This window comes from Epargyreus clarus, unplaced genomic scaffold (genome assembly GCF_041222505.1).
Source record: "Epargyreus clarus isolate Ecla_fem2 unplaced genomic scaffold, WU_Ecla_fem_2.2 ptg000022l, whole genome shotgun sequence".
Taxonomy (NCBI): Eukaryota; Metazoa; Arthropoda; class Insecta; order Lepidoptera; family Hesperiidae; genus Epargyreus; species Epargyreus clarus.
The window spans coordinates 3,117,716-3,130,255 of record NW_027332229.1 but is presented as its reverse complement, the minus strand read 5'-3'; the positions used below and the strand labels follow the sequence as shown (position 1 = coordinate 3,130,255).

Here is a 12,540-nt window from a genome sequence, read left to right as displayed (position 1 = left end):
CTACTTAAATACATTATGTACTCCCACAACTTGAAGTCCAATGACACCTTATATATAAAATCTGCAAACCATTTCAACTGCAGATTCACAAAGGATTACACCCTTATTTGCTACTCCACCAAAACACATATCATTATCATTAATACTTTTTAGTGTTATTTTCCCCCGGTAAGATAAAAATTGAACAAATATGCCGGCTTCTTAACACTGTTTTGTTACATTATACAATATTTTTAAGGAATTACAATATAATAAAAGATCTTTGTTCACATTCACTTGGCAAATAAAACAACAATTTTTGGAAATGACTGTATTACGAAATTAGCTTATGTTACACTGGAATACGTCTTAAAATTAAGTTCACTGCGAAACGTACACCGCCTTAACGTACACTGATCACAAATTGGAAACTGGTTACCGCCGACCACGACCACGGCCGCCACGACCACCCCTTGGCCCGCCGCGACCACCACGACCTCTGCCCCGACCACCTCTGGTGCCACCCCGAGGGAAACCTTCGCGCTTCCCTCTACCTTTCGGCGCATCATCTATCAGAAGAGTCTCCAACGGCAAGCTATCCGGTAACAAATAATATCTGATATTGTTCCCCCGTATACTCAAAGTCTCCAACTGCAGTTCCTCCTTGTTTTTCAAAGTTACTTTAACAGCCTTCAAATGAGTGTTCATAGCTACATCGACGCCGGTGATCGTCCCGTGCACGACGGAACCGTTTTTGAGCTCGATCGTCACCGTCTCGTGGCTCAGTTTCATCAAAAATCGCACTAGCTTCATGATTTTGGTGTTTTAAACAGATATTTTAAGAATATAATAGCGTCTGAAACAGATTCTAACCTCAATTCGCTAGTCTCTAATGTCTAAACAAAAACATGGCGTCGCCCGGCGGCGGGCTTTTTGCTGTCGATTGTCAAATGTTTGTGTCAGACCTAAAGTCCTGCTATTTGAGCCAAAAAGTAGTAATGTAAATTAAAAACAATAATAAGTAAGACATTGCATAGGAAAATATTATACTAAGAGTCCAATAAATAAAATGTAATTTAAAATATTTCTAAACCTAATATTCTGTGCTAGAAAGATAAGTAAAAAAATATTGACCACTTCTCTTTTTTTCACAGAGAGGTATGTCTTTGATGTCCATCAGAATTTGTCAAACATTTGTACTTTCTAGGTATTTGAAATTTTTATTAAATTTAATAAAGATTTAGACATGAATCCAGATGAAAGCATCAATATTGAAACACCCGCAGAAACACAATCGGAAGAAAAAGAAAAAACGATTTGTGCGAGATTAATATTCACAAAGGAACAGGTCCATAAAATTTTATACTCGATATACTTGTAATATTTTAGCTCTCTAACTTTATTCCGTCAATAAATATAAAAAAATGTAATCACAATTATATTGCCCGCCTTTTCCCTTTTATGTACTTATATGTATTCATTGTCATGTCATTTATAGTGTTCTGTTAAGTCTTTATGTACACTTGTATAGCGCACTTTATTAATTATTTCACAAAGATAAGTGTGACTGCAAAATAAAAAATATATTTTCCTAAATCAAGTCACCGATTATTAGGTTATAGTTCGCGTAAAACTACTAGTCTGCTCTGAATATAGAAATGAATCGTGTCGCCAGAAAATTATATGACTACACCTGCTCGTAACAACTTCAGAGCGGACTAGTAGTTTGGCGTGAACTATACTATACTCTTTGATTATATAGCAACACTAAGAACCAACCCTTCCCACAATACCCCTTTTTATTCGTCCTAAATTGCAATTAATCGAGTTGGTTGTTTGATCAATAATCTTCCATTCGGTTATGAAATTCGTAGACATTTTTGATTTTAAATTAATTATACCACGAAATGGAATCCGCCAGTTTAGATTTTTCGGTAACGGCGGAGTTTTCTGAGAAGGAAAATGAGGAGTTGAAAGGTTTAGAAGTAAATGCTGTTAAACCAAAATTAGTATTCACGGAGGAACAGGTAGGTATATAACTTAAGTCGTATTTTAGATTTTAGATTAGACGTATTTTAGATTAGATTTAGATAGGATTAGATATTCCTACCTGAGGTCGGCCACAGATGCACCGCTACCCCTGAGGACTAAGCTGCAACGCCTTGGAAAAGTCTGCCTCCCTTACCACACCCTTCAAACCGGAACACAGCAGCGCCTAACACTGCTGTTATTAGGTAGAAATAGGTGTGTCGGTGGTGCCGCCGGAGTCGAACCACAAAGGGTTCTACCACCTTCGACACCACTTGACATGATAAAAACTAATAACTTAGGTATATACATAATTATCTTATTTTTGTCTAGACGAGTGATTTGCGGAAAGCTTTCAACCTTCTCGACTATACCGGCGAAGGAAAGATTAAGGCGGCGGACTTTCGCGTCGCCATCAAAGCTTTAGGTAAAAACACTCATTTATGAAATAGAAATTAATAGTAGAATTAGTAACGTTAGAGGCACTTTAAAAAATGCTAAGAATGTTCCATTGTGGATCAGTGTAAATAATCTGTAAAACATGAAGTTTAGTAACTATACTACGTATACTATAAATATACAACTCTCGAGTTGCACTAAACTAAATATAAGACTATAAGACTCGGTGGAAAAGAAAAAAAAACAAAAAAACAGTGATAGCCTAGTGGTTAAGAAACTCGGCCTCTTGATCGAGGGGTCCGAGGTTCAAAACCAGGCACGTCTCAAAACCAGGTTCAAAACCAGGCACGTCCAGACACCTCTGATTTTTCAAAGTTATGTAGGTATTAGAAATTAATTATCATTTGCTTAAATGGTGATTGGTTTAATATAAACTTTCGTTTATTAGTCTTTTGCGTCTATTACATTTTTTTTAATTATAAAAAATGTATTGCCTTTCAGGCTACGAACCAACGAACGAGGAGTTGCAAAAGATGATAAGCGCAGTAGACAAGGGGCAGACCGGCAAACTGAGTTTCGAGAGCTTCGAAACTGCTATCATGAGGAAGGTGATGGCTCAGGACACGGAGGGCGATGTGATGAAGAGCTTTCGGCTGTTTGATATGAATGATAATGGTAAAGTTTTGTAATCATAGCTCATGTGACGTGAATTTTATGTATGAACGAGCTTTTGCCCGCGGCTTGGCTCGCGCGTTACGAAGTAATATTTTCATCGCCTATTTTATCCCCTTGGGGGTAGAATTGATCAAAATCCTTTCTTAGCGGATGCCTACGTCATAACATCTACCTGCATGCCAAATTTCAGCCCGATCCGCCCAGTGGTTTGCGCTGTGCGTTGATAGATCACTATGTCAGTCTGTCACCTTTGAGTTATATATATTTAGATTAAAGTTAGGATTCTAGTGATTTTTCTTTTAGATAGCGTTTTTTTATACAAAATTGCAAGTTTTACTGAAATTTCGTATGTATATAGTAACAAGGATGAATGTAGGAAGTGGGTATAAACACGGGTATAAATTAGATACGCAATTTCTTTTCAGTTTCATCTTTTAAAAAGTTTTTTAAATTTTATTTAAAAAGTTCTAGAGTATATAAGCTGTTTTGGAAGTTTATTGCACGACTCATGATGCGAAGCATCAGAGAGTGCTTTACGATCGAAAAATTTTTTTCGCTTCATTTTGGCGGCTATTTTTATTATTATAGCCTTGATAGTTCACGGAATCAAGATATTTTGCATACTATTGTTGAGATAATTTAATGGAGATTAATTCCATACTTTTTAAAAATTGATTTACTGCAATAGATTTGGAAAAAAACACCAAAATAGGTCAAAAAATTTTCCTGTCCGTCATGTGTGAAACCTGAAAACACTGTAACTTGTGAAAAAATCCATCATTTGAGTTAATTTTTTTTTTTTAAATTCTAATCGACGATTGTAGGTCACTGAATGCGAATGATTAATTAATTCAGTGTCGTTTAATTGCAATTAATAAAAAACAAAAACTACAAGACTGTATATCTATAGATATTATGTACATTTATTCCACCAGGGGCGCTTGTGCAGTACCTTCTTCCTATTACAGCTGTTTTTTCGGCAATTAATTTTGAACGACTTAAGTTTTTTTTTTTATATTTCATAATTAAATGAGCATTATGAGTCGTGCACTTTTGGATTTTTCTTTTTTGTTCTCAGGTTTTATAAGCTTTGAAAACGTAAAGAGAGTTACAGAGATACTGGGCACATATTTGACTGATGAAGAAATTGAAGAAATGATTGATGATGCTGACAAAGACTTTGATGGCTTTGTGAGTTAATTTCTTTAAACGTATTTATATTTATTCGACATTTCGATATAAAATATTTTCTGCTTTCAAAAAGTAAATAACAAAATCAGGGGAAGTAATTAAATATTTGAACATACATTGAAAAGCGCCTTTATACTATTTGGTATACGGTAAAAAAATATGCTGTGCAGTGTACTAAACTCCAAAATTCGTTTTCAGGTGTCCGTGCAAGAATTTATGAAAATGATTAGGAATTCAGTGAATATAGTCACACCATAAGTGATTTTACCAATATATGTAGTTCCTAACTTAATTTATGTAACACATACCACTGCAAAGATATTTATATAAATAATTTATTTATTAAGAGTTGTATTCGCCTAGTTATTTGTGCACAGCGTTGATGAAATACGCCTTAAAAGTAAGTTGTGTCTATGGTCAATGTCCATAGTGTTGTGTTGGTAAAATTAAACGTCATTGTCAACGTAAAAAACTTGTTTGAATTCAACTGCTGCCTAACTAAAGAGATATTTTTATGATTTCAGTTTAATAATATAAATAATTCATAATTTGTTTAGAGTTGTTGCCTATAACATAAAAAAATACGTAAGAAACGAAGTATTACAAAGTTAAATAGGATAATTTAAAAAAAAATTGAACTTTTTGAAAATAATGAACATGGGTAAGTATAGTTCAAATGTGGTTTTGAGACTATTTTATTGAATATAAAACGAGTTGGAAGGGATATATAGTAAAGAAAAGGATTTAATAATTATTTATACAGGGTGAATCTCCATAAAGTGCACATATTGAAACAGGTAAAATTAAACCGCATTTTGTCGACAAAAATAATATTAAAAAAATAAAAAAAATTTTTTTTTGGGTTTTACGACCTTTTGATTTTTTTTTTGGGACTTGTGCACCTGAAATAAATAAATCGCTATAACTTTTTAAACTAAGAGGGTTATCAGGTTCAAACAAAAATAACAATGATTGCCAATGATAGGCCGTACTGATCCATGAAAAAAAATAACAAAAAAAAATCATCTTCCCAGGAAAAAAATGTCAGATTAGTGCAAAAAAGCACTTTTTTTAGGTAAAATTTTCAGTAATCATCAATTTCCTCAAAATAATCTAGGCATTTTATTTTTTTATTATTATTTAATGCAATTCTACGTCGTATTAGCTTTCAAACACTAAAAAAACCACGCCTCTAACTCAAGTATAAAGTTTGCTAGGAACGTTTCAAAAAAGACGCGACGCACGTGCGCCCTAATAAAACTGGTATAGTCCGACCCATAATTAGATGTCCAAAATATAAACAAAGGAAACTATCAAAAATATGTTTCAATGGTAAATTCATGGTAGTTTCTTATTTTTGACGATATTAAAGTGATAAAACAGTAATAAAATAAATCTTTAATAATTAAAAAAAAAACACTAGTTTGTATTAAAAATGTTATTTATTACCAACACCCTTAAGAACTGCCTTTGTTTAAGCGCTCGTAGGAAACTTTATACTTAAGTTAGAGGCATGCTTTTTTTAGTGTTTGAAAGCTAATACGACGTAGAATTACATTAAATAATAAAAATAAAATAAAAAGCCTAGATTATTTTGAGGAAATTCACGATTACTGAAATTTAACCTAAAAAAATTGCTTTCTTCACACTAATCTGACTATTTTTTTCTGGGAAGATAAACGTTTTTGTTTTTTTTTTTCATGGATCAGTACGGCCTATAATTGGCATTCATTGTAATTTTTGTTTGAACATGATAACTCTTTTAGTTCAAAAGTTATAGCGATTTATTTACTTTAGGTGCACAATTCCAAAAAAAAACTTCAAAAGGTCGTAAAACCCAAAAAAAAAAATTTTTATTATTATTTTTATTTTTTTTGTCGACAAAATGCGGTTTAATTTTAGCTGTTTCAATATGTGCACTTTATGGAGATTCACCCTGTATATGCTTCATGTTAGTCAAGTCTCCTTCTTACTGCGTATAAGATGTAAATATGTACTTTTGTCAATGATGTTCTCTTTCTAAAGACTGTTAGACCACTGGGTATCTGTGTTGATTCTATAAGGCTGTGGTTTGTCGCTGTATCTGGGAAAAATCTGGGATAAGTTCTGCACAGTACAGTTCTAACTTGGTTTGACTCAGGCCGCACCACCGCCACACCTATTTCTGCCTCATAACAGCAGTATTAGGCGCTGCTGTGTTCTGGTTTGAAGGGTGTGGTGAGACATACTTTTCCGATGCGTTCCAACTTTGTCCTCATAGGTAGCAAGCAATCATTGGACAAGTTTACACACATATGAAAACTTTTTAGAACAATATGTGTAGGCAGTGATAGCCTAGTGGTTAAGAAACTCGGCCTCTCGATCGAGGGGTTTTTCAAAGTTATGTGCGTATTAGAAATTAATTATCACTTGCATAAAACGGTGAAGGAAAACTTCGTCAGGACATGTGCATACCTGAGAGATTAATATTTAAAAAATCTTGAAAGGTATGTGAAGTCTACCAATACGCACTTGGCCAGCGCGGTGGATAATGAGATGGCCTAATCCTACGCATTATGAGAGGAGACCCATGCTCAGCAGTGGGGCAGTGATGGGTTGATGATGATGTGTAGGTCTCCTTACAATGCCTTCACTCTTTATGCAAGTAATAATTAAATTTTTAATATGCACATAACTTCGTAAAAGCAGGGGTATTTCAACCACTATGCTGTCACCACCAATATAAAGTTTCTAACAGCAATTAATTATAATGTAATTAATTTTCAGATACAGAAGATCTGTCTCTAGAAGAAAAATGCGAGCATCTCATGAATGTGGTAGTGGAGTCTCGGAAACGCTTCGGAAAGATGTGTATCGACTACGAACAGAAGACTTCTTTGATGGAGAACAAGATGCTTAACCTTCAACTAGAAACGATAACTAACTATAAATTTAAATCGAAACAACAAATACCAGATATCGATGTTGATTCTATGTATAAAGATATCGAGGATGTTGGAGTAGAAATCATTGAAAGGAATAAGAGAATTGAAGATCTAAGGAATGGGATACGTAATACACAAAATGTTGTGTTGCAACTAAAACAAGATCGTATCGGGCAGAGGTTGCGGAAACCGGTAACAGCCGATGCTATGTTAGAAAGTGCGAAAAATAAAAATTGTTTATGAATTTTATTGATGTTTTTATAATAATAATAATCATTTATTTCAGACAATATAAACAAAGATACAAAAGTATAATTGAATACAGAGGTCCATATCATATATATCTTACAGACTAACATACATATTAATATATAACTATTTTATGTTATGGTAGTAAATACTATGTACATATTAATTTGAAATTGGTATGAGTAGGTTTTTCATTTGGGCACTTGATGTTTTATAACTCATACTTTTTCGAGGCGTTCCAGCTAGTCCTCAGGGATAGCGGTGCATCTTTCGCGAAATCTCAGGTAGAATTCTAATCCTATCTGGGGTTGATTACAGATGTCCATGGGCGGCAGGAGCCACTTACCATCTGGTGGACTGCATGCTCGTCTGCTACTATATTATACAAAAAATATAAAATTAGATGCCTTACTGAGCTCCATATTAGAATTCCCTATGTTGTGTGGGATAGGAATTGATTGATATATTAGTCAGAAAATTATCAATGATTGATTAAATTTAATTTGCTATATTTAAAATATTTAAAAAATTGGTATTTTAAATATCTATAACGAACCGTTATTTTAATAAAGCATATTCATTTTGAAACATTTATTTTAAATAAATCATAGGAACCAAATAAGTATACAGTAGTAAAAACAAGTAAAGATATAACATGGGAAAATAAAACTTATAATTTACAATATGTTTTTTATTTTGTTGTAATTAACTCTATTTTTAATCTACGATGTGAGAAAGTTACACAAATACCGGTTATTATTAGTCTGTGCAAATGTATTTAGCCATGACCATAGACATTTCGTTTTATTTAGTGAGCATTAAATTAAATGTTATGTAATATTATTATTTTACATTTTATATTAATGTATGATTATTTTGAATCATCTAATGATAAAAGAATTTATTTTAATAAAATCATATTTTTTACAAACATACAGGACATGTATGGGCAGCTTTAGTTGCTAGGAGATATTATTTGACAGTTATCTCTGTGAAATTATAAAATTCCGTAAGAAGATTACGGATTTGGTGTTTTATTTTTATTATTTCTAAACGATTAGCCAATCCCGACTATGGCTGATGTTCAAGGCCTCTTTAAGAAACATTGTATTGTACCAGATGTAATTTCAATAGCACCATCTGAGCTCGTGGAGGTCCAGTATCCAAGCGGACTTAAAGTTGACCTCGGGCAAGAGCTTACTCCAACTCAAGTTAAAGATAAACCCGTAGTAAAATGGGCGAGTAAAGACACCGAATATTACACTTTGGCAATGGTTGACCCTGATGCACCAAGCCGAGAGAATCCCAAGTTTAGGGAATGGCACCATTGGCTAGTAGGAAATATTTATGGTGGTGATTTAGGGAAAGGTGAAGTTTTGTCTGATTATATTGGATCCGGACCACCAAAAGGAACTGGTCTACATCGCTATGTATTTTTAATTTACAAGCAGCCTGAAAAATGCGATTTCGCCAAAATACCTAAATTGCCTAGTAATTCTGGAGAGAAGAGAGGAAAGTTCGCAATTGCAAAGTTTGCTCAGCAATTTAAATTGGGTACACCGGTTGCTGGTAATTTCTATGTAGCAAAATATGATGATTACGTCCCAAAATTATACGCAAAACTGAAGGGCTAATAGAAAAATAAAAAACCGGTAAAGTAAAACTAAAATTTTCGTTGAGTGGCAAGCTTTAGAAATTAAAACCGTATTTATACTTGTCTATGGTCTCGATCGATAATTATTTCCGCCTCCGCGTGACAATCTCATTTTTTTGGTCAAGTCGCCATATAATCCGCCATTACATTCTGGATTTTGCGTAAATTAGTCGTTGCTCGGTCTGCGCGCATCAATCGCAGAGAATAATCAGTGACAGTTGTTTGGTGTTCGTGCGTAGTATCGCAGCGTTTCGTTGGAACAAAGAGTAGTTACGTTCAATCGTATGTCCATCCAGAATCTCAACACATTCGACCCATTCGCCGATGCTATCAAAAGCTCGGAAGACGATGTTCAAGATGGTCTAGTCCACGTCCGGATCCAGCAACGGAACGGACGCAAGACGCTGACAACGGTACAAGGGCTCTCGTCGGAATATGACCTGAAGAAGATCGTGCGGGCATGCAAGAAGGAGTTCGCGTGCAACGGTACCGTGGTGGAGCACCCAGAATACGGCGAGGTGCTTCAGCTTCAGGGCGACCAGCGCGAGAACATTTGCCAGTGGCTCACGAAGTCAGGCCTCGTGAAACCCGAGCAGTTGAAGGTGCACGGTTTCTAGGCCGCGCGTAGCTACGACAGTAACATGTACACCCGTGACATCATCATTGTAATGAGAGCGTTCGCGTTATAACCCTATCGAATATTTAAATATGTATTTAGAAAGCACCGACGTATACAGAGAATCGTACCCGGGCCGTCGCCCGCGCCCTGTGCCTTGCAGTCACTAAAACTAAACTAATGTAATATAAAAGTTAATATTTTTGAATCGTCGACGCCGTCTCACGTCTTGGACAGCTTTAGTTGCAATTACGCTGAACGAAATAGTCAATAATCATTTTGTTTTTTTTTACGACATAATTTTAAATTGCTGTAATGGTTATATGATGTGTCTCAATTATAAATAAAACATGTTTTTCTACCTAGTTTTTTTTTTGCATCGTGGCATCTAACGGGACCGCTAGCATGTAGCGGGTGAAAGTAGATCTTGCGAAGTGGTAAATTCCGCTCAACAAGGATTCGTCACGCAATAATTTTCAACAAATTGTTGACACGCCGCTGACGCACATATCGCTTCTTATAGTTTACTGGAAATATAATTGTTAACCTTTAAAACTTTCTTAAAGTTCATTGACAAGTAATTTTTAGGTTATGACACCTTTCGCATACCTGCGATTTAATTTCATTCATAATACTTAACATTTATTTGTAGTTTGTTAAAAAACGAACTAATATCATGTTAAAACAACTAAAATGTCTACTAATAAAATGGAGGGAAAATATTAGGAATAAACAAGACAAAGGTCTTTGTCAACTTTTTAAATTCTTATCTATTCAGCGATAAAGGCGTTAATCACGCCAGGATTGTTAGCAATAACATTATGCATTCTAGAATAATGCAGGTGTTACAATATTGTGCAAGATAAAGTACCTATATACATACATACTATATTTCATAATTTATTTATACAAGTATGATACAGCTTAGTTTGCCTTGTGGACTTCGTAACAAGGAAATGGAATGAAGAATGAACAAATGACTCATGTCCTCGTTTTAGTTGGCGAGGCAATGTTGAGGTCATCCACATTGACAACGTATTTCCAATCAAAGCAGTACTACAAATTATTATAAAATTTTCCTTCTTACTTCATATAAATAAGTACACTGAAATAATAGGTCTTTGTAATATGATGAAATAGAAATAGATACATAGTAAGATATTACCTATTTCACAGTTACGAAACTGATAAATAATATTATCTTTACAATAAATCGTGTCGTCTGACACGTAATTACGATTTAAATGTACTAATTATAATAATTGTATTAATTTTATAAAGCAATATATCTCAATATGCGTTACGTTCATAGGATTTTTAACCACTTTATATATTACTAGCTGACCCGGCAAACTTTGTCTAAAAAATTATTTATCAAATATATTTCATATAAAATATAGCCTATATCACTCGTAGATAATGTAGCTTTCGAATGGTGAGTTTTTAAAATCGGTCCAGTAGTTTTTGAGCCTATTCATTACAATCAAACAAACAATCAAAGTTTTCCTCTTTATAATATTAGTGTAGAAAAGTTCCATAATACTTTATTACTGGCTAACCGTCTTCATAACATGCCTGTCCATCTAATTGGTCATAGTATTAGTAACTAGTAGAGGCTATAATTATAACTATGGCAACCTTCAAGGTGATTGAACCCTACGTGGTCCGACAGGAGGCCCCACCGCAACGGCACAACACATTATTTCTTCCTTATAACGGAAATGCGTGTTAAGTACTACTAAGGTTTAATTTGAAGGGTGTGGTAAGGAACACACACACCAGACATTTCAATAAAGGCCTCAGGGCTAGACGACATTCGTGCTGATCTCAGAACCCCAATGATATCTGGGATTGATTACAGATATCCAAGGGGGTTACTACCATCTCTTAAAACAATATTATTTTAATCATATTTTACTTCTTTTGGAGGAAATTTAACTTTTTAAGCAAAATATGACAATTTCAGTTGGTTTTATACATTGGATAAGTGGATTGGATAATTGTTTTAGTTTGTTTAACTGTGTATGACGGAGTATTTTACTGTTTTAAGGAGGAAACTTTCCTGAACTATGATGGTGGTAGGCCCCCTGATGCGGCAATAATCATTTATCGTCAGTCAGACTGCATATAATAATTTAATACTTCTACATTATACAAAATGCTAACCAAGCCAGTGGTTTGTACAATATAAAAGAACTAGTTTTTGCCCGCGGCTTCGCCCGCGTTTAAAAGAAAATAATAGAACATACTAACATACATAAAACTGAAAATTCGTATCTTCAACTTTGCTAAAGATCATCACTCGATCAAATGCATAGTTTACGATTCAATCCTTACTAATATCGATTAAAATAATCGATGTTTTGGGTCCAAAAGATCGATTCTCCGATTAATCGATCTTAGATCGCCATCCCTAGTTCCCGTGGGATTTCCGGAATAAAAACTATCCTATGTCCTTTCTCGGGTCTCAGACTATCTTTGTACAAAATTTCTTTAAAATCGGTTCAGTGGTTTGGGTGTGAAGAAGAGACAACCAGACAGACAGACAGACAGACAAACAGAGTTACTTTCAGATTTATAATATTAGTAAGGACTAGTAAGGATTAAGGGCGTATTCAAAACAGGTTCATTTAGTCAATGGACCGAATGCAGTAAAACTAACCTGTTGGTCTAATCTATGCTGTCGATACATCTGCAGTTTAGAGATTTTTACATCACACAAGTATTCTGTTTTCTGTCAGTTTTAAACACAAAATCGTAGAACGAACCAATTATTCGTTTATATTTCTACTTGATCGAGAATGGAACCTGGAACTCCATACGCA

The 12,540-nt window shown here is 34.4% G+C and overlaps 5 protein-coding genes across 6 annotated transcripts; 4 read left to right on the top strand and 1 right to left on the bottom strand.

The window, feature by feature from the left end:
* Positions 1-295: 295 nt before the first annotated feature.
* On the bottom strand, positions 296-919 carry SmD1 (small ribonucleoprotein particle protein SmD1). Its single transcript, XM_073085263.1, has one exon. The coding sequence runs from the start codon at positions 790-792 to the stop codon at positions 415-417; it is 378 nt and encodes a 125-aa protein (XP_072941364.1). The 5' UTR covers positions 793-919; the 3' UTR covers positions 296-414.
* Positions 920-1,154: 235 nt separating this feature from the next.
* On the top strand, positions 1,155-4,659 carry LOC140751227 (uncharacterized). 2 transcript variants are annotated; one of them, XM_073085097.1, is made up of 5 exons: positions 1,155-1,327; positions 2,341-2,434; positions 2,908-3,081; positions 4,160-4,272; positions 4,471-4,659. In XM_073085097.1, the coding sequence occupies exons 1-5, from the start codon at positions 1,226-1,228 to the stop codon at positions 4,528-4,530; spliced, it is 543 nt and encodes a 180-aa protein (XP_072941198.1). In that variant the 5' UTR covers positions 1,155-1,225; the 3' UTR covers positions 4,531-4,659. The 2 variants fall into 2 exon arrangements, with proteins under 2 accessions (XP_072941198.1, XP_072941197.1); XM_073085096.1 differs by lacking the exon at positions 1,155-1,327 and adding an exon at positions 1,793-2,006 and having other exon boundaries at positions 4,471-4,658.
* Positions 4,660-4,734: 75 nt separating this feature from the next.
* On the top strand, positions 4,735-7,445 carry LOC140751229 (uncharacterized). Its single transcript, XM_073085099.1, has 2 exons — positions 4,735-4,933; positions 7,039-7,445. The coding sequence occupies exons 1-2, from the start codon at positions 4,924-4,926 to the stop codon at positions 7,437-7,439; spliced, it is 411 nt and encodes a 136-aa protein (XP_072941200.1). The 5' UTR covers positions 4,735-4,923; the 3' UTR covers positions 7,440-7,445.
* Positions 7,446-8,462: 1,017 nt separating this feature from the next.
* On the top strand, positions 8,463-9,086 carry LOC140751228 (protein D2). The gene has a single exon (XM_073085098.1). The coding sequence runs from the start codon at positions 8,519-8,521 to the stop codon at positions 9,077-9,079; it is 561 nt and encodes a 186-aa protein (XP_072941199.1). The 5' UTR covers positions 8,463-8,518; the 3' UTR covers positions 9,080-9,086.
* Positions 9,087-9,222: 136 nt separating this feature from the next.
* On the top strand, positions 9,223-10,076 carry eIF1 (eukaryotic translation initiation factor eIF1). Its single transcript, XM_073085100.1, has one exon. The coding sequence runs from the start codon at positions 9,384-9,386 to the stop codon at positions 9,714-9,716; it is 333 nt and encodes a 110-aa protein (XP_072941201.1). The 5' UTR covers positions 9,223-9,383; the 3' UTR covers positions 9,717-10,076.
* Positions 10,077-12,540: the final 2,464 nt, after the last annotated feature.

Excerpts from the sequence above, each read along its gene's own strand:
- SmD1 (XM_073085263.1), bottom strand. The coding sequence starts at position 792 with ATGAAGCTAGTGCGATTTTTGATGAAACTGAGCCACGAGACGGTGACG.
- eIF1 (XM_073085100.1), top strand. The coding sequence starts at position 9,384 with ATGTCCATCCAGAATCTCAACACATTCGACCCATTCGCCGATGCTATC.
- LOC140751228 (XM_073085098.1), top strand. The coding sequence starts at position 8,519 with ATGGCTGATGTTCAAGGCCTCTTTAAGAAACATTGTATTGTACCAGAT.
- LOC140751227 (XM_073085096.1), top strand. The coding sequence starts at position 1,887 with ATGGAATCCGCCAGTTTAGATTTTTCGGTAACGGCGGAGTTTTCTGAG. Across the intron at positions 3,082-4,159 it reads GTTTGATATGAATGATAATG|GTTTTATAAGCTTTGAAAAC; the intron begins GTAAAGTTTTGT and ends TTTTGTTCTCAG. Across the intron at positions 4,273-4,470 it reads ACAAAGACTTTGATGGCTTT|GTGTCCGTGCAAGAATTTAT; the intron begins GTGAGTTAATTT and ends ATTCGTTTTCAG.